The 20,070-nt window shown below is 40.6% G+C and overlaps 1 protein-coding gene across 2 annotated transcripts; it reads right to left on the minus strand.

The window, feature by feature from the left end:
- Positions 1-1,263: 1,263 nt before the first annotated feature.
- slc25a25b (solute carrier family 25 member 25b) lies at positions 1,264-18,588 on the minus strand. 2 transcript variants are annotated; one of them, XM_069677243.1, is made up of 11 exons: positions 18,262-18,588; positions 8,946-9,072; positions 8,676-8,763; positions 8,015-8,050; positions 7,627-7,738; positions 7,261-7,419; positions 7,000-7,152; positions 6,380-6,487; positions 5,829-5,996; positions 5,592-5,742; positions 1,264-4,565 (listed from the first exon to the last, which is right to left on the minus strand). In XM_069677243.1, exons 1-11 carry the CDS (start codon positions 18,586-18,588, stop codon positions 4,381-4,383), a joined length of 1,614 nt encoding a protein of 537 aa, XP_069533344.1. In that variant the 3' UTR covers positions 1,264-4,380. The 2 variants fall into 2 exon arrangements, with proteins under 2 accessions (XP_069533344.1, XP_069533343.1); XM_069677242.1 differs by lacking the exon at positions 8,015-8,050 and having other exon boundaries at positions 18,262-18,585.
- Positions 18,589-20,070: the final 1,482 nt, after the last annotated feature.

The raw sequence follows: 20,070 nt of genomic DNA on the forward strand, positions 1-20,070 counted from the left end.
AAGCTATTACCACATGTGCAGTGTTTTTAGACACAGATCTTCACGCTGCCACCTTGTGACGTCAGCGTAAAGGTAAAGGTGGAAGGTCAACCGTTCCTGCTGTGGGGACCTGAAATAGATTCATTCTTCATTCACAGTTTTGACCTTTGGATCTGCTCGTGTTAATCAGGATTTAAGATAATTGATTAGTGACCATATTTTACTGAAGGGACATCCAGCATTCTTTGTCCTCCTTTGAAACTGTGCGTCATTAACAGAAGAGGAAGATCACTTTGACATTTTCAAGTTTTAAATAAATAACAAAAGTTTGAACTATATGAAATGAATCCAAATCCAGACACTGCTGAACTATTTATTTAGAGATAAACAAGCATACATGTTATTTTCACCAGAACATTCTTTCAGCGGATGCATCTACAAACAAACTTTTATAGACTCATTCCTGCATCATCACGTACAGCTGGCATAATAAAATAAAATAGAAATATATAGACTGAATACACTTTGTAAACTATGCCACCATTTACCAATATACATTTTATTTATATACATTGCAGCCTTCAGATTGTAAAGTCCAGTAGTTCCTGTACAATTCAAGTTGTCCTGTTCGACACACAGTCAGCTTTAAGACATTAGAGCGTTACATGGAAACACTTTGATGCACATGTGATGTCACAGCGATGGTGCAGAGTCACTCTGAAGACACAGGTGGGTTCAAAAGCAGACGTGGTCTTTGTTTAAGGCAGCTGACAGTCCGACATGTGAGAGAGAGCTGCTCTTCACTTCCTTCTCTTCTAATACAGTGCTTTTTACAACATGCATTATTCAACCGAAGACTCTGTAGAAGAAGTGGACATAGCTACTCTGTCATCACACGTTGGTTGGTGGACTTCTGGTCTGAAGTCTGGAGTCGGAGAAGTGACCATATATGGACGAGAAGGTGGAAAGATAAGTAATCAGCTAGATTGGTTAGCAAGGTGCATCCAAAAAGGTAAGGTCAAGGTAACAGTGATATTAATTTAAACGAGAGGCCGGAGCTTGTGAGAAGCGAGATGTTAGCAAAATGCTAAATGATTAGCTAACACTAGAACAAGCTTGTTTAGTAAAGGTGCATCAGTAATTATCAATTGGGATGCTAATTTTAGCTAGCAAAAAACAAATGTAGTTGTCGATTGATCAGCAGACTCCTTCAAGGTGTTTCAGCACAACAGATGATAAGACACTTTACAGATCACTGTGGTAGTGACCTGCCAATCACAGGTAGCCCCGCCCTAACCCCTCCCCTCTGCCTGGTCTGTGTGACTCTCAATGGAGCATCAGTGACTAAATGAACATCATGCTGTGTTGAAGAAGACTTGAAACTAGAGACTGAGACATAAAGTCACCAGGAACATGTTTACTGAGGAAATACATCAGGAGAGGAGGAGGAGCATGTTCTCATAGACTTCTATAGAACCACCCCCTACTGGCCATAAGAAAGAAAGCAGGTTTAAGACGCTTGAACATTGGCTACAGAAGCTACGTCCACTTCTTATATACAGTCTCTGGTTTTAACTGGAGGAATATTTGTCTGGAGCCCCAAAGTGTTAAACAGCAAATAAATAAATCATTATAAAATAAAAAGGAGTAACATTTGAAAATGTTGCAAAATATTCCCATGTAAAATAATAAATAATAACCTCAGCTGTGCACGTTTTTATTTGGGCCATTACATGTTGGAAATAAAACTGCTGGTTTGAAACAATGTGTTCCTACAGTTTTCTGAGGGGTGTCCACGTTGGCGACGCAAAAAGGCCTTTGGAAATAAAAATGTGATCCAACAACAAGTTTTCTCCACTACGTCACAAATTGTTGGTTTATTTGCATATTTAACACATTTAGTTTTATAATTGTTCCTTAATTCTTTTAAAATACATTTATTTAGTATTGAACACTTTGGGCTTCCATATATTTGAGGCTTTAAATCACCGGAAGCTTCTCTCACTCAAAAACAAACCAGACCAACAGATGAATCCAACAGAGCCACCTGAATCCTTCAGACTCAGCTCAACCAGAAGCCCAGATTCAGTCTTTAATCCTTTTTTTAAATAAATAAATAAATACAAGAATAAATAAAAAAGAAATTAAAGCAGAGTACCTTAAAGTGCATTCAATGTCCTACAGACTTCACCATGTCTTCTAGTGTTCAGGTGCATTCAGGTACAAGAGGCTCAGCACTGAAGGCACTCATGGGGATCCTCTGCTCAGAGGTCCTGTCATGTGACTTAAAGGAGACTTTATTCACATCCAATGGAAAACGTCTTTAGCCGACAAGCAGGGAAAACGTATTCACAGACATGTGACCTGTGACCTCAGGATGTGGGTAACTGTGCTTCTGTGCACAGTTTTAGGATTAACTTCAAAATTAAACTGTTTTTAATGAAAATGTGACAAAACTAAAGTAAAACAAGGTGACTGTGATTTCTGAAGAGGGAGACTCAGAGCGAGGTGTTATCTTCCTGTTGGTTACATTTGATTTAAATGTTTTAAACCCACGAGGTTTAAAAGAGATTCACTTTTCATGTATGTTTTCTGCTTGTGGTCACAGCCCGAGAGGCGTCATGGACGAGGATCGTGATTTAATACTTTGTGCTCATCAATAACTTTGGCCTTTAGTTAACTTAACAGATACGTTTCATGTATAATAAAGGAGGGGCTTTGTTCTGACTGTGAGAGAGACGGCCTGAAAGCGCCTGCTCACAGCAAAAATGATTTTATATAGAGAGCCATACATGTGCACAAATGATCAAATACAAGCACAAATGATCTGTTTGTCCACTCACCTCTCTAAGCTCTGTATACAGTAGAGCTGCAACGACTAAAATAATAAATGAATCATCAACTATTTTCATAATCATTGGCTATATTATCAACATTCTCTGAATATCTGTGGCTTAAGGACAAAACAAGACATTTGAGGATGTCATAACCCTAACCCTTAAGGACCAAAACTGTAACTGATTAACAGAAAAAAAAGCAGCTGCTTTTCAGGGGATTTCAAATGTGTGAACAAAGCAAACAAAAATACTGTCTTTGCTCACATTTGCATCAAGAAACATCAAAGTGCACGGTGAACTCTTCACATTCAATTAAAGAGAGGATTTCAGAAAGAGCACAGCTAAACACAAATCATCAATGTTCCTTACACCCCACGAAACAAACGTGTTGGATGGAACCACAGACTGTATAAAAAGATGGCCGACGTGACAGCTCCCTAACAGTGAAGCCAAACCCTCTCTGTCGCCCCCTGCTGACTGGCTGCAGTATAGCTCATAAAGCCCGCCTCCTCCATGTTAACAGATGGGACATGAGTCAAACTATAAAATCTAAATACACATCAAATAAATTTTTCTCAAACATGGTTTCTGTCATTATAGTTAGTTCTTATCCTGCTGATTTATGTCACAGTGTTCTTTTTTCTGACAAGTTTACAGCTTCACTTTTGTACAACGAGAGGAGGTGGAGACACGTCGGCCATCTTTAAATACAGTCAGTGGAAGGAACAAACTGCATGACAGTTGTGTTATTCTAAGATCCCTTAATGACTGCAACAACATTAATCTATTTGAAAGAATGTTCCGATTGGAGTGTCAATAAAAGGTTTAACCTCCGGGAAGAATTAAGAGAGGCAGATTCCTGCTGAGTTTTTGAGAATGAGAAATCAAAGATATAAAACTGTCCTTTGTTTGCATGACCCATCACCTCCAGGTCTGCAGGAGGTCCATGTTAGTGTTGCTGGAACCTTCATGGATCCAACACGTTTCTCAATCCACAGTTTGTTTGCAGACATAAAAGAAGCTTCAGCCGTGAATGAGAAACGTCATGATCTACTTCAGTCAGAACAAAGCTGTGGATCTCGTCAACATCAACAGGAAGGAGCATCTAACATGCATAATGGGAATTTCTGGGAATTCAGTGTACTCTTGAAGATCAGGAATGTGCAAAACTTTCCATCTTTTTGGAAATGCTTCATGATATGCTTCAGCAAAGCCCTTCAAGACAAAGACTCCAGCAGCTGTGGTAGTGCCTAAAGAAGCAGGTTCATTTTACTGGTCCGCCAGTAAACCACCTCCATCCATTCAATGTAAACTTTAGTCTCCCTGAACAAACACTAACAGGCGTTAAGAGCACTGCTGCTTTGCTAAAAGAAACACTTAGAGTCAACCCTTCCTCCATCCTTTATGATCATCTCTGCTTTCACGTTTAACTTCCTCTTCATTCACGTTTTTTCCTTTAAACCCTAAAAAAGTGATTAATTTGAGTTGAATATTTTGACTATCAGCTGCCAATGCAGACAATCTTCAGCTCAACAGAAAAGCAACAAAACCTTTGGAGTCTTCCTCACTTAGACTGGACCCCCAGAGTGATCTTGAGGTGCTCATAGACGACGTAGCTGATGCTGACAGAGGGGATAACCTTCATGAAGTTTGGTGCGAGGCCTCGGTAGAGTCCCGTCGGCCCCTCGGTCCTGATGATGTGTTTGAACAGGCCCGTCATGGTCATCTGAGGGCCGCTTTTAATAGTCGCTGAGGAGGACAGGACGAGGGCAGAGTCGTCAAACACAAAGCAACCGGCTGAGGTTCAAACATCGTACACCATGCTACCTAAGAGTCTTAATCCGTATCTTAGAGTCACAATAAAATGACTGGTGACTGAAAACAACATGAAAGAAAACAGCCCTGCACAAAGGAGGTTCCAGGTCTGATCTCATGTATATATATATATGTATATACATATATATATATATACATATATATATATATATTTTATATATATACATATATAATATATATATATATATTAAAATATATATATATATATATATATATGTATATATATATTAATGGTGTCAAATCTTTAAGTATTCGTTCATTTTAAGCTAAAATCCTTTGTGCACAAGCATATTATTTTCCGGTATTCATTTTTTCTGGTTGTGGTTACAATTTTGTGAATTAATTAAACTTCCCCATGAAAGCAGCAGAAGGTGAAGCCTCTTAGAGAGAGGGCGGCGAGCTGGAGCTGAACCCACACCTGATGCATCGACGATCAAAAAGTTCTTGCGACTAACATCTCATCTTAAAAATGTATTTTTTCCATTGTTTTTACAGGCGCCTGGTTGTAATGTGGGACTCCTACCAGACGGTGGCTGTAGCGCATCTGAAATCTGTTTGCTAACCGCCATTAAATAACAGAAGAAGAAGAAAGCATTAGTGCCATGTGCCAGTAGAACAGGTGTGGCACTGTGAGATTCAGAACCGGAGAGAAAAGCAGAGACTCCTGCAGCCGTCAGAGAGTTCTGTGTGGAACTGATTGGAAAGCGCTAACATTGGAAGGTAAAACGAGCACATCAGAAGTGTACAACAACTACGCACAGTCATTTCAAAGTAAAATAAAACATGGAGCGAAACAGAGCAGACTTATGTCTGCATGTGTCTTGGGGGGTAGGGGCTTCGAATGATGGTTGAATAGTTCCCAGTTTATATCGAAAAGTATTTTTACATGAAGAGGTTCGTTTATGGAGTGCAGTACAGTAGAGTTCTGCAGGGACTGACCTTGTGCCTGCATCCGTGTCCTGACGAGGGCGAGCGGGTAGCTGGCCAGCTGTCCACAAGTGCTGGAGGTCGTGCCACACGCCAAGAGCACAAACACGCCCGGATCAGCGCTGTCTGTGGCGAAGCGCTGCAGCCACGAGTTCTTCAGAGTCTGACAGATGAGAGGAGAGAAAAAGAGTCAGACTGAACGATCAAAAACACGAAACAAAAAGAGTCAAAGTCAGAAACCACACGCACCTCGTAGACAGCCAGGTCGATGCCGGCGTACGGGATGATGCCCAGCATGTTGGGGACGTAGCCTTTGTAGAAAGCTGCCGCTCCCTCCTTCTGAAAGATGTGTTTGGCACAATGCACAATGCCCGAGTACTGACCCGTCCTCCTCAGGGCTAACCGAGTCTTCAGGACCTGAGAGGACAGGAAGTGATGTCAGAGCTTCTCACAGAGGGAAGACAGCTCCACTTTGTGGTCTAAGAGTCGTAGACTATATGCCGTGCATTATTGTTCACATTAAAACCTCATTTACATAAATGACTTGCTCACACGTGTGCATAAGTGAAGGTCTGTGAGTCTGCGTGTGAAGGTCTGTTTCCCTCCAGATTAGAGGTCACAGTACTGATTCACATGATGCGTTCAAGGCTAAAAGTTAAAATGGGCAGTCAGTCACAGGACAAAGAAAATCCATTTGCATACAAACATCATGAGGCATGAGTTGTGATGAATACAGTCTTAAAATTGAGTATTTGTGAGTGAGGTTTTGCATGTAAAGTGTGTGTTCTCTGGTTTCTCACCTCCATGGGGTAGATGCTGCTCTGAGCGATCACTCCAGCCAGAGAGCCGGCCACCAGCCTCTCTGCGATGCCCAACGTCTCCTGGTTGCTTCCAATTAATCGTTTAATCTGACAGACAGGAAATGGTTCGTTGTTATGCAACACGAAACAGAAATAAACGCCTTGTTGAAGTCAGAGCTGTATTGTAAATAGGACAAAATTAGCTTTCAATTGCAATCATCAAAATCTAAATTAGGATCTGTTGATCTGTCTCAGTATTTTTGTTTCTCCACCGCTGGCTGTTTGTGCACGTCACGTTTTAAAAACATAAAGAACACAGCGTAGCTTAGCAGAAGCCTGCAGTCGATTTTGTAGACACCATGGTCGGAGATAAAAGACAAAAAACAGAAAGAAGCTGAACAGAAGTGGAAAACCAACGAGCTTCCTTGAACTCACCAGTGTGGCAACATTTTGGATTCCATGTGAAACTAAACAGTCTAACAGAAACGTTATAATAATAAGTTCACATGCACAAAATATTCAGTTCAAAATGTTTAGAAAGAAAATCAAATTTTAGTTGTGACCTTAAATTAAACAGTGAGTGGATCTGTAGAGTCGTGACACCCCTGGTGGGTAAATACCTGCTCATAGGCCATGAACTTAATCGCAGACTCAGGTGCGATTTTGATGACATTGATGCCGTTTCCTCTCCACAGTGACCTCACTCCGCCCTCTTTGATCATCTGCAGAAACCCCCCAGTGATCCGCATGCTGTTGCTCTTGGAGGCATGAACCTGGGGAGGACACACAGTCAGTACGTATTCACACAGATGTTCAGTTTGTGAAGTATAAAAAGCTCCATCTTTGTTAAATTACTCTCTTCTTGTTCAGCTGAGTGTTACCTGCATGAGCACTTTGAGTCTGTCCAGCGGTGCCGTGCAGGTTCGAGACACAGCTCCAGCTCCTCCTCCGGCCACCAGGTGTCGCCACCACATTCCTGTTTTCTTCTCCTCTGCTGTGAACTCATCAGGAACCAACAAACTCTCCCCAACATCAAAAATCTGAGGAGGAAGCAGACGATTATCCTCGGTAAACATTTGGGGAAGGAACAGGAGAAAACCACTGTGGGGTGTAACAGGAGTCACACGTGTGGGAGGTTTGGTGCTTTTTTATCAACAGGAGTGTCAGGCTTTCTTCCAGATAAAGACTCTGACTCAGGCTCTGCTCTTAGTGTTTATTGTTTCTGATTAAAGAGGAGGAGTGAGTACCGTGGAGTGTTTCCAGTAGAGGATGATCTCAGGAATGTTTTCTGCTGGATGCAGGAGGTGATAATCCCTCCACTCGTTCCAGTCGATCGTCATCGTGCCGTTTTTGTCCATACTGTGGAGGCACAGACTGTTAGACGTGTTTCAGACAGCAGAAAGAACAAGCTCACATGCTCTGTTACAGTCCAGGTGCCTTCTGTTGCAGCAGGGTGCTTAAATTGAACCTTCTGTGCAACAACTGAATCAACTTCTTACTAACAGCATTTATTTTTTGCCAGTGTGATCTTTGTTGCATTGTTTGATCGGAAAAAATAACTCAATGAGACAGTCTGTGCAGAGGTGAGCAGTGCAGCAGTGGCTGAGCAGGCAGACCATAGAAGCTACTACTTACTACAAGATAGGGGCCCAGATATGACCCCTCCTTATTCTGAGACCAGCCAGAGAGAGGAAGACACAGACAGACAGTCAGACAGGCAGACAGACAGGAGGTTAGAAGAACTAGACAAGAATCACAGAGCCGTAACAACACACAATAACTACATAGCTGACATGGGTAGTGAGTGACAGGACCCATACCTGGGCAGGTTGTCAGAGATGAAACATAAACATTGCTGGGTTAATTCAGTTTTTGAAAGCTTTGTGTCATTGGAACAAGTTGGCTGTTCTGCAAATCTATCGCTTTTTTAATTCACACAGGACAGTTAGTGTGAAAGCCACAATGGTTGCATGATATTTGGCAGCTGGTGTATAAAGGGAGTGCTGCATAAGAACAGCACGGAGGTGAAAAGTAGTGATAATAATTTCCTTCATTTTTTTTTGTGGATGTCCGTTCAGTTTCGTTCCCCAGAGACATGAAGAACATCTGCAACAACCGCAGGCGTTTCTCACACGAGACTCCTTTATCAAATCGTTATAGATAAGGTTGGAAGTCTGATCAGGTCACATGGGTCAAATGTGACACATATTACAGAATGAACAATAAAGGAGACATCACAGAAACACTCACAGACACGGACTGTTTAAATCTGAGCATGAGAGAGTGAAGCTCTCACCTTCTGAGGATCTTGTCCGCCTGCTCCTCAGAGATGTTCACTCCAAGGTCTCGCAGAGACTGCATGATCTCCTGTGAGTCGATCCGGCCTGAACCAGACAAATACATAAACTATTAGTGAAGAGGACCTTCATTTATTTTATACATACAGGTCAGGTTTAGCAGGAACACCAGGTGTATTAATGTCTTCTGAATCTCTGGAGGGCTTAAACTTTCTTCAGCCCACATCGCATTTGAAGAGTAAACCTTTCATTGTGACAGGATTTCTCACCGTCGTTCTTCTTGTCCAGACTCTTGAAGACCAGCCGCAGCTTCTTCTCGTGGTCTCTGAGATAATGAACAAACTCCTCAAAGTCCAGCTGTCCGTCCAGGTCTTTGTCTCCAGCTTTCACTATTTTCTGTGAATGAAATGACACAGAAGAAACAAACATTTGAGGGACAGCAGCTCCTATTTGTTTCAGTTATATGGAGTTACATTATCTGTGAAGGGTATGAACTCCTTCACAGCTGCTGTTATTGCTGCTCTGTGCACAGAGAGATGTGACAAACAGCAGCAGAGGTCAAATGAGTGAAGCTTCCATCTGTGCTCTGTTGACTCAGCCTGCAGTTTAAATACTCTACAGCCATCACACACACCAGGTTATAAAGCATCTTATACCTTCAATGCAGCCTGCCAGGTCAACTGGAAGGATTTCTACGAGGAATCAGGGGTAGCTGGGACATGAATACACACTTACAGGCAGGAAATGGCTACCTGAGGGAGGGAACACCTGAGTGTGCAGGACAGAGAGGAAGTCTACCCATCTGTCGCTCACCTGAGCAATATTTAAACAAATGAGTTGATCTGTAAGCAGGGGAGCAACACGGACTGAGCATGAGACAAAATATCAACCATGTGCACATCTGGGCTTGATACTCAATTCAACAATTAGACTGAAAAACCGCTATGCACAAGATTACACCGGCATTTTGCATAATTTAGCACTTGAAGATTAGATTCAAAGTAAATGCAAAGATGCAAATAGAGCTGAAACTGTGACGTTAACAACAAAATACCTTAAATCTCCCAGTGTTGAGATTCTTCTGACATCCTAAGGTTGATTCAGAAATTGTCAAACCAAACTCCATTCAAAAAACGAGCATTTTAAAGTCTGAGTTCAGCCTTTTTACAAGCCTGTTTATTGTCATTAAATCTCAGTAACATCTGTTTATTTTGTCTTCGTGGTGCTGTAGTAAGAGTTCAGCCCATGTGTGACTTGCTAGATACAGTGAAACATCAGGTGGGTCCTGAGCGGAAAGAATCCTGTTAACTCGGACAGAGATCCAAGCTAACTGGAAGCAGCAGGAGAGTTCATCCAGACACAGCTCAGGAGGAGGAGGGGAAGTTAACCGAGCTGGGTGCTCCTCTTTAGTTCTTTTATCAACTCAGACACGATAATATTTGTTTTTTCTCAGGTATCTTGAAGGGCAAACATTTGCAGGTTGTGTTTAACCAAAGCAAATAAGCAAATAAACACAATTGGCTTCACTTTTGCGCTTTGGGTTTTTGACTAACTCCAACACATTAAGATGTTTGCAGACGTTATTTTTGTGTTTTACAGACCAACAAACTGTGATTAACTGAAACAAATAATCTGCACATTAATCCATAAAGAAAATCATGGTTCGTTGGTTGCAGGCCAAATAAAGTCTTTAATGCTCAAAGTCCAGTGGGCACACAGAAATATTTATTAAGCTACAGTAAAAAGAACGAGACAAATAAGAGCTAATAATGTAAAAAATGTTAACACTTCAGACCGATGCCATTTGATTGTGGGATTGTGAATACACTCCTTCACAGATGCAGCTGTTATGTCATTTAGTCAGCACTTAAAAAGCTCTGACCTACATAAATATGCCTAAATTGTATTATAGTAAGTGTTTTTAAATAAAGAACAATGTCATTTTCCAGGTAATGTCCCTTTTGCTTTTATTTAACTTTACACTTCCTTCACAAGATGCAGAATTTACCACTAGTAAAGCACCCGATCTTAAACAACTACTATGCAAATAAAGTATGTGATGGTGTTAAACATTAGCTTCTATTGGAGGTATTTTTGTTTATCTTTTAACTTGGGCTAAAAGGTAAAGGTAAAGATAAACACCATGACTGCACTGAGACAGATCATCCAAAAACATGAAGTGAACTCTGCCCCAGATCCAGCCAATGACTGAAAAATCTTTCAGCAAAGCATTAAAACAAGAGCAAAGCGTGTCAAATATGTATGTGACGAGAGAAAGAAACTAAATCTATTAGATTCAAAATACTCATATTCATGTGTTCGACACTGGGACACTGGGACACAGACACATCAGGGTACCTCTCCTGCTGTCTCACTGAAAGTACCAAAAGGAATATAATAAGGTTAACAGTGTAGTTAGATCCCAACATATATAAAGTATACGGAGCTTCACACCCCCCACCAGGACAGCAGCCTGCCTGTCACTGGACTGACAGATATTAAGGAGCACTTTCCTCTCATTGGATCAGCAGCTGTTAGTACAGTAAACACATCTTCCAGAGAACAAGAGACTCCATCACTTCCTGTATGAGAATTGAAGTCCATCTGACATATGTAATACAATTAAGAAGACTATGACGGCAATTTGCAACAGAATGAAGCACAATATTTACTGATATAATCATAGATGTATTCTTAGCCACTGCAAATATTCATCTTTAAAAAAATCTAAGATGTTCAAAAAAATATTTTGAAATGTTCAAGTTAAAGTTCAGATACCAAATGTAGAGGGGAAAGTTCACTGATTTCCAATATGGCGGCTGAAATAGTTTTTGAGCAACAATACGACTCTGCAAAGGTACAAATTATAACTAACTAACATAAATAACTTAATTAAAGACTATTAAACATTATTATACTGTATTTTATCCACCAATCAGCGGTGATGCTCTGCTACATGCTGCTGCAGACCGTGCTAAGAGGATTGTAAACTGTGGAGTCAGAGCGCCCTCTGTTCTCTTCATTATTTGTTATATAAAAAGTTTTCACATAAGGGAATACCAACAAACATTCATCCTGATGTGATATACCTATCGGTCGATGATACAAACTAACTGATATATCTGTCAGGCTCTTAAAAATAGTTTAACTTCACCAGCAATAATACAAGCAGCAGACGCTAAAGATCATTTTGTTGTAGCAGCACTGACACTGACTCTGTTGGTTCTCTGTATGTGTGAATACAGTTATTTGTTTGGCCTTCAGCAGTTTGATTTCTCTGTGCAGATTCTCACATACAAGTGTAGTGCAAGGAGGAGACAAAGTAACTAAATAAACCTCTTAGATGAATATGCCATGCAAGTGTGCTAGCAGATATGTTATCATATGTTACAGAAAACCATGAGATGTTATGAGACCAAAGCTGTTTCTTTAAAAACAGTTTCCTTTATGTGGTGGAGTGAAACAGCAAACATGTTAAATTTCAACCACATCAGTGTCTGACAGAGCGTTCCCTGCAGTGACCTTTACCTCTGAGTGTCACATCATTCCTGCTAATTATCAGTCATCCGTCTAAGTAAGACACTAAGAGAATAATTATGGTGAATGCAAATGTGTTTCTTTTTGTACCTTTCATGGTAGGACACCAAACACACTGTTTTCTGTGTGGTTTTGACTGCTCTAATGGACTAACGAAATATTGTTAAAGTAATTAAAAAAAGGCTCTTTAGCGGCAACCAGCTAATTTTGGGTAAAGTGAAGCAAAGCCAGTGAAGATAAAAGTAAAGACAGCAAAGCACGCTAGGTGAATTGGATAGATAGAAAATAAAAACATCAAGCTCCTGTTTAACCTCTAAAATGCCTCAGATATTCAGTAAATTGGAGCAGAAACTCGTCGCTCGTTCCTCCTCCTGAAGGACACCCACACAGAGGTAACCTTGGAGCGGCTCAGCTGCCAGAACATGAGTGTGGTTGGATTTAGCAGCTTCCAGGGGTAAATGTGACTGAGGAGCAGTGAGTATTGGTCTGCATGTTATGATGAAACTATGTTATCACATGGTCAATATTGTGATAACAATATGAAGTGCAATAAACAAACACAACAAATGAAAGAGTGAAAATTATCCACAACTAACTGTGATAAATTCGACTTTTACATGTGTTTGTTGCGAATGATCAGATTACAACAATGAAACTGCGATTTACTGTGCAGCCCTAGAGTGCACATTTAGCTCAGTAGCTCTGCTAGGCTACATTCAAGCACATTGGTGCTACGAAGTAGCTGCTAACATCAACATGCTAACATGCTAACAATGACAAAAGTAACATAGTGATGTTTGGCAGGTGTGTTTACCTTGTTTTCCATCTTACTTTAGCATGTTAGCTTGGGTATATTTGCTAATTAGGAGTAAAAACAAGGTAAGCTTTGCTAAATGTAAGCTAAGCTAATAAGCTAAGCTAAATGATGCAATGAAAGGTCAGGGGAGTATCAGAGATGGTTCATTCCATTGTGAGGAGAGAGTGACTGACCGTCGGATTCTCAGAACAATCCAACTGAGACATTTAGTTAAAAAAGTTTTCCACAACAAAGACGGAGTTTCTCACAACCTGAGGAGTATCTCACCTTAATCACCTGCTACCTGTTGCTGGTGCTACTGTAAAAAGGCTACGACGTACACAGAGCACATTAGAAGCTGGTTCAGTAGGTCATATAAGCAGGCTGAGCACGCAGTTTTGTCCCACTCTGGTCCCTACAGGATATCTGGCCTGGATCTAATAACTGTAAACCATCTGCTTCCTCCTACCTGTTGAAAGTCTGTCGGAGGTGCCACCATGATTAAAACTGTGGTCTTCTTTGCAGTAACATGACTCCTGCTGACTTCCTTACTGTTAGAGGAGTGTGCAGTCTTTTCAGCAGCATGCAGCTCTGTACATTTCCCAGCAGCCTCAGTCTCTTTTTCCTCTGATGTTTCAGCAGGATCGCACTTGGTCCTGCCAAAAAGTCTCTGGCACAGGAAGCTCAGCATGTCCTGCAGCATCCTCAAACTGGGTCCTACTGAGTCTAGAACAGGCGAAACAAAACGCCACTGATCTGTGTGTGTTGGCTGGAAGAGAGGAGTTGCACAAGTGTAGAAAGGTCAGCTGAGGACGATGCAGAGAAGGGTCCTCGGCTCTCCTCTCCTTCCCCTCTCCAGCTCAGAGTCTCTGCTTCTTACTGGATCTTTCTCTCATTAAATCACTCCGCTGACAGACGTCCAGGCTCCGGTTAACAAGCATCAAAATGCAGCAGGATTAAAATAAAATGCTCCACGCTGAACCTTTCTATAAAACTTCTGAGACATCACACTTCTCAATTCATCAAACCAAGAATTTCACACTGGAAACATCTCATTCTGTGAATAATGAGAGAGAAAGGGTTTGCCACTTCCAGTTTCAGTGTGAGCATCCAGCCAGAGAAATGCAGCAAAGAGAGTCTCCAGAAACCTGCATCCTCACTGCAGCCGAGCCCGACCAATCACAGCAGCCCGTACTGGCATGTTGAGCCATGGAACGAGCCCCTCGTCCAATGGAGGACAGGATTGCCGGGTGGAAATTAATTTATGAGTTCAGAGTAGAAGGAGGGGGAGGGTGAAGCTCAGGGTTTCCCCTCGGTTGCACCTCCCTCCCAGCAGAAAATCTGCTGAGTGATGCCTCCTCCCTCCTCCCTCCTCCCTCCTCCCTCCTTCACTTTTCTCCTTCTCTTTCTCTAAGTCATTCAAGCACACAGTCAGCAAACAGCAGGTGAACCCGTCCACCCGACTATCCAGCACATTTTAATTCTAAACATGAACCGGGTTCCTCCTGCTTCAGTGTGACGCAGCAAAACATCTCAGCATAAAATCCTCCTTACTGCAGCTGCTGTTTGCAGTCGCTCCACAGTGCACTGACTCTCATTTACTGTAGGCCTACCATAAAACCTGCATACTGCTGTGTCAGGGCTAAATATCAAATTTGACCACTGTTCTGCAAATTCATTTTTAACTGTAATCTCATAATAGTTTCGAATTATCCCTTTAATCTTCTTTTTTTTTGCAATGATGCTACGCCAATGAATACATTTTACCGTAAAATCCAGAATATAAGTCTCACGGGAATATACGGGCGGTCTGTTTTTGGGGTAATCCCAGAGGGTGAAAAGGTTTTCTATAATAATGTTATTCTAACACTATTTCAATTTGTTTTCATTTGAAACACATTCAAACAACGCACACAAATTATAGCCTACCATCTGTTTTCACCATGTCGAGCCCACTTTGAATGATGAAAAAAATATATAAAAAGTACGTCTTATACACCGAATTTTACGCATATTAAGAAGTTATTTTCTCTTTCCTTCTTAAGTGCAGCTGGAGGCTAACGCTAAGCTAGGCTGTGTTTTCTTTGGAGAGCTTTGTTTTTCTGTAGATGTAGGCAAAGAGGCAGCAGGTGAAGACCAAAATACTCTCAAGAATCGCAGGTCCTGCTTTTGATTTTGAAGATAAAACAAGATTGAAGAATTAAAAGCTCATTTCAATTTTTGTTTTGACAATCTAAATTGTGACACAGCTAGGACTTTATTATCAATAATAAATTAATTAATCAGTAATCAGTAAAACTCAATCATTACATGTCCTCCCTAATGTTTGTGTTCCAATCTCTGAGCTGGAAGGTGAAGAAAGTAATATAACTTAAAGTTGCAGGAGATGTCCTGTGTGCTGAGGTGGAAGTTCAATGTATATATTATTAATAAACGGATGGGCATATCATGAAAAAAATCATATTAAAATAACTGCATAAAAAAGGTCATCCATGTACGAAAATTATTAAATCAAGAGCAAAGATTTCTTTTCCAATCCATGACACCTCTTGGCTCTGTTTAACCCCAATTCAACTGCACATATTATCTGAGCTTTGGGTTAAAGATGCAAAACAGTCACTTTAAAAGGTGGTAATTATACAGTAGATAAGGGAGAGGGCAAAATGTAGCACTGGAGCTAATATGTAAGCTGCAGGATGCCCTATCAGGGAAAACTACCAGGGCAGATGAAGGCCTATTAACGGTTGCAATAGAGTTACAGTGTGGGGGGGAGCAGGAACAAGGCTTTTGGATTTTGCAAGATCATACCGGTTTTGTTGATGGTCTACAAACTGCAGAAACAGTTTACTGAGCAAACAAGAGTACTGCTTTTACATGAGGCTGTCTGTTTGCTACAGTAGGACATGGCTATAACCTGTTGGCTTCATGAAAGTGAGACACATACTGTACATGACCTTGGACTGTGACCTGCAGAGGAAGACTGATACACAATCAGTTACCAGCTATAAGTTAAGTGCTTTGGTTGGCCTCCCACGTCGTGCATGTGCGTATCTGTGTGTACAGTATATACCTCCTGACTGACAGACTTGTTTATGATTTAACCCTCAGGAAACCTTTCTTACACAGCCTGGGGAAACACCGCCTTCCTGAATCCACAAAACAAGACAAGAACAGTCTTACCACTTTCACAAAGGAGAAGAAAACTCAACACATGACCTCCGTCTCTGCTTGTTTTTCCCTCGAATGTCACATGAGACTGAATTTACATGATGTTTATCAAACTGCGCAGGAGGAAAAACAGCTGCAAGCAAACCTGTAACATCCTACTGATGCCTTTCTTGGGTCTAAATACATTAAACTATTTTGCTATATATGCACTATACAACATTTAACTTGGCTGAAGAGTGTCATCTTCCAAACACTTTCCTGTGTCTATCACACAAGGCAGGATGGAGCTATAGCCCATTCTGTCTTTATGCCTGTTTGCTGCATGAGTTTGGGCTGCTGTCGACAATCCTTAAAGTTTAAATATGTGTGTTTTCAAGAGTTTACTTCTACATGACGGCTGTATAAAGCTGTTATTTCTCTACCTGTTTGTTTAAGGTTAACTACCAGGAAGGAAACTGCACTTAACCGATGCTGACACCATGTCTGACATAAACACCATGTTCAACAGGTGAGAGAATGCATCTAGCCGAATGTAATGTTTAGTCAAACAGTAAGATTTTTACATTGATAAAAGGTAATTAATAACAGTTTCAAAGGAACTGCTAAAGTAGGCTTTCAGACACACTGAAGCCTGACAGTTTCCTGCTGCGATGTTAGAGTAGTTTTAACTAGTAAACTGTTATTAAGGCTTAATCCTGTGACCTCTGTGTTCTTGGACGTTTGCCACAATGTTAAACGGCTTCGAAAGGACCATTATCCTGGATTATGTGAATATCCTTAACAAACAGAGAGAGAAATTTCCAGAGAAGCAGGGATTTCCACAACTCTGATCTGCCCGCAGTCCAGACTGTCGAATGAGGTCAGTGGAGACTCAGGTACTCCGTTATTATTTCTGCAAAGTACCAACAACATCTGCATTCTGATGTGTATAAAATCAAATATAACAGATGTCCCAGAGCCATTTTTCCTTCCCGATACCGATTAGGATACCTCAACTTGACTATCAGCCAATACAAAGTAGGCCAATCCCTCCCATTGCTGCCATATTAGTAACATACCGGTACATAATATTGATGGAACACTGATTAATGAACTTTTGAACTTTGAACTCAATTAAATATGCGCCTGAAAAAATCCCCTTGAAAACCTTATTTCTATTCTAATATCTAATTTTGCTGATGTTTAGAGATGTATTTTTTTAACTACTTTTATTACACTGTTTAAAAATGTCAGAGCATACAAAAAGGCATATTCCAGTATAACATCTATTGGATCTTCCCTTAGATTCTCTACCTGTGTCATTTGTTTAAAGATCACACTAAATGATACCAATATATCAGTTAGCCGGTATTATAGGATGAAATGGTATATATATATATATATATATATATATATGGCATATATCAGTATCAGTAAAAAATTGACAGCTGTTCCTCTCATCATTGCGTCCTATATGATAAAGTTGGTAGGCCATCAATAACAGTTAGACGTAACAGGCATTGGCGAATATTTATTCATAAAGCTCTATCTGGAAAGCTACCATACACTACTACTACTTCTTTATTAAAATGGTCTAATAGTCATTATCAAACTCGCTCGAGTGATTGGCTAATGCTTGAAATCCCACAAGCAAACGCAAGAATCAGGAGAACATAATTTGCCTTTTCTGCTGCACACACCTGGAACACCTTACAACACACATTAAAACTCCATACAGTGGTTACCTTAGGTCAATACATGATTACAAATGACCCCGCTCATGAATTTAATTGTTTTTAACTGAATTCTGCTCTCTCTACTCGTTTCATTTCCTGTATAATTATTTAATTCCCTGTTGTTTTTGTGTGTTTCGTTTATTATATTTTAATTGTACTCTCGATGTCTTTGAAAATGAGGGCATGCCCTCAATGATTTCTCAAGATTAAATAAAGGTTGAATGAATATTGGTGAAAAAGACAACAAGAAAAGGTCTATTTTAGTCCGTCTCAAAAGTTAAATTTATCGGCCGCCATATTGGTAATTGGTGAATTTCTTTCCCTATAATATCGCTCAGGCTTTACACCCAATACACTATGTCCACTTACCATGAGCTCGTGTTCAGTACGATGAACCCCTAATTTCTTCAGCCCAATCGTCAGGTCGTTCACACAAATGCCTCCATCCCCGTTCACATCCAGGACTTGGAACAGCACCTTCAGCCGGTGCTCCTGTTCAGGTCCCCCACAGATGTCACACGGATGCTCTGACTGGCCGGGGGTGACTGGTTCAGGGGGGTAAGCCGAGGAGGGGTCCCCGGCTGCGTGCCCGCCTCCGCCGCCCGGGTCCACGCCGGGGTGGGTCTCTGCTGACCGGCATTGGCAAAAAAAATCACCGAGCAGGGGGGTCATCAACGAGCCTTGCTGGTGCATCATGAGTGTCCCTGTTCGGCTCCTAACTACAGCATCAACTGGTTAAGAGCAGCGTCACAGAGCGCTCGCGGCCACTGTTAACATCTCGAGCCCAGATGAACGTTACCACGTCACGTCCCTCTATTCTAGCCAGCTGCCGGTTAAACCTCACTTTCTTCGCGAGTTTACTTCAGACGAAACAGGTTCCCCTCGATAATTCAACTTAATAAATAGATAAATAAGCTCGGGTGGCGTTCGCTAGCCTTCACAGCGTAATATTAATGTTATACCTAGATGCCGGTAAAACGAGACGTGGTGCTAAGATGAGAATCCGGAGCTGTCAGCGCCTTCACCGTCCGTTAAAATACCTCCACAGGGTGACCGTTAGAGTTAGAATTGAGCTCGTGTGTCCCACATAACGAGAAACAATGTCCCTGTTTAAAAAACGTTAAAGTTACGACGTCTGTTTCGATATTAACGTGCCGTTAACTTGCCGACCGTTGACAAGCGAAAGGTATTTGTCACCGGACCCGGGTGCGCCTGAAGTCTCGCAGTTCATCGCGAGAACATAGCGTGACCACATCAAGTGCTAAGGTATTTTATTCAGGCTCCCATTGCTCGTTTGGATTTGATTAATCTCAGTGCTTTAGAATATAATAAAATGTAATTATATTAGCACATAAAGATTGATGGGGCCTTTATGAATTCAGCCTGATGAACGAACAACAAACACAGTTATTTTGTACATTTGTTTCTCTTTTGTATCTGGCTTTAAATAACAAACTCTTAACAAAATATTGTATTAAAACCTCTCTTATGGATCGTCGTTTAACTTTTATATGGTTTTATTATGTTTTACTTCTCGTTATAGTAATCGATCTAATCTAAGTGTGTTTTCTTTCTGTTTCTATTAAATCAGATTCTACTGTCTTTGCTATTATAGTCTGATGGAATAGCCATTGTCTCTATTGGCAAATCACATTGGCGACATCTCTTGTATAAAGTCGGAGTTGCAATACATTCAAATTTATGAGCCAATATGACATTTGGTAGAAAGTTATTCATAATAAAATTAATAATTTGTGCATGAACCCGGCCGGCTCTATTGAACCAAAAAATCAGTGGCTGAATATTTTAACATGTTTTTAATTAACAGTAAGTTGAATTATAGCACAATAAAGCATATTTCTTTAAAAAGATTTATTTGAATACAAACAATACAACTAGTATCAGGCTGCAACAACTATGACCACATTCTCTTCACTTATAGCTGCAGTACTTAGATTTCCCCACCACATTTGGATGTGCATTTATTAAAGAAAACAAAAGACAAGCACATTAAACAGTATTACTTCCTTTGTGCTGTTTGTAAGGTCTTTGAGAATTAATCAAAGAGAAACTATAAGAAAGTAGAAAACAATAAATAATAAGTATGTTAAAGCATATGTGTTATAAAGCATATGCATCATACTGCAAAATATAACAATATACATAGAATTAAATTAA

Source organism: Semicossyphus pulcher, unplaced genomic scaffold, assembly GCF_022749685.1.
Source record: "Semicossyphus pulcher isolate SPU_LCO1_2020_fin unplaced genomic scaffold, fSemPul1.0.p SCAF_28, whole genome shotgun sequence".
NCBI lineage: Eukaryota > Metazoa > Chordata > Actinopteri > Labriformes > Labridae > Semicossyphus > Semicossyphus pulcher.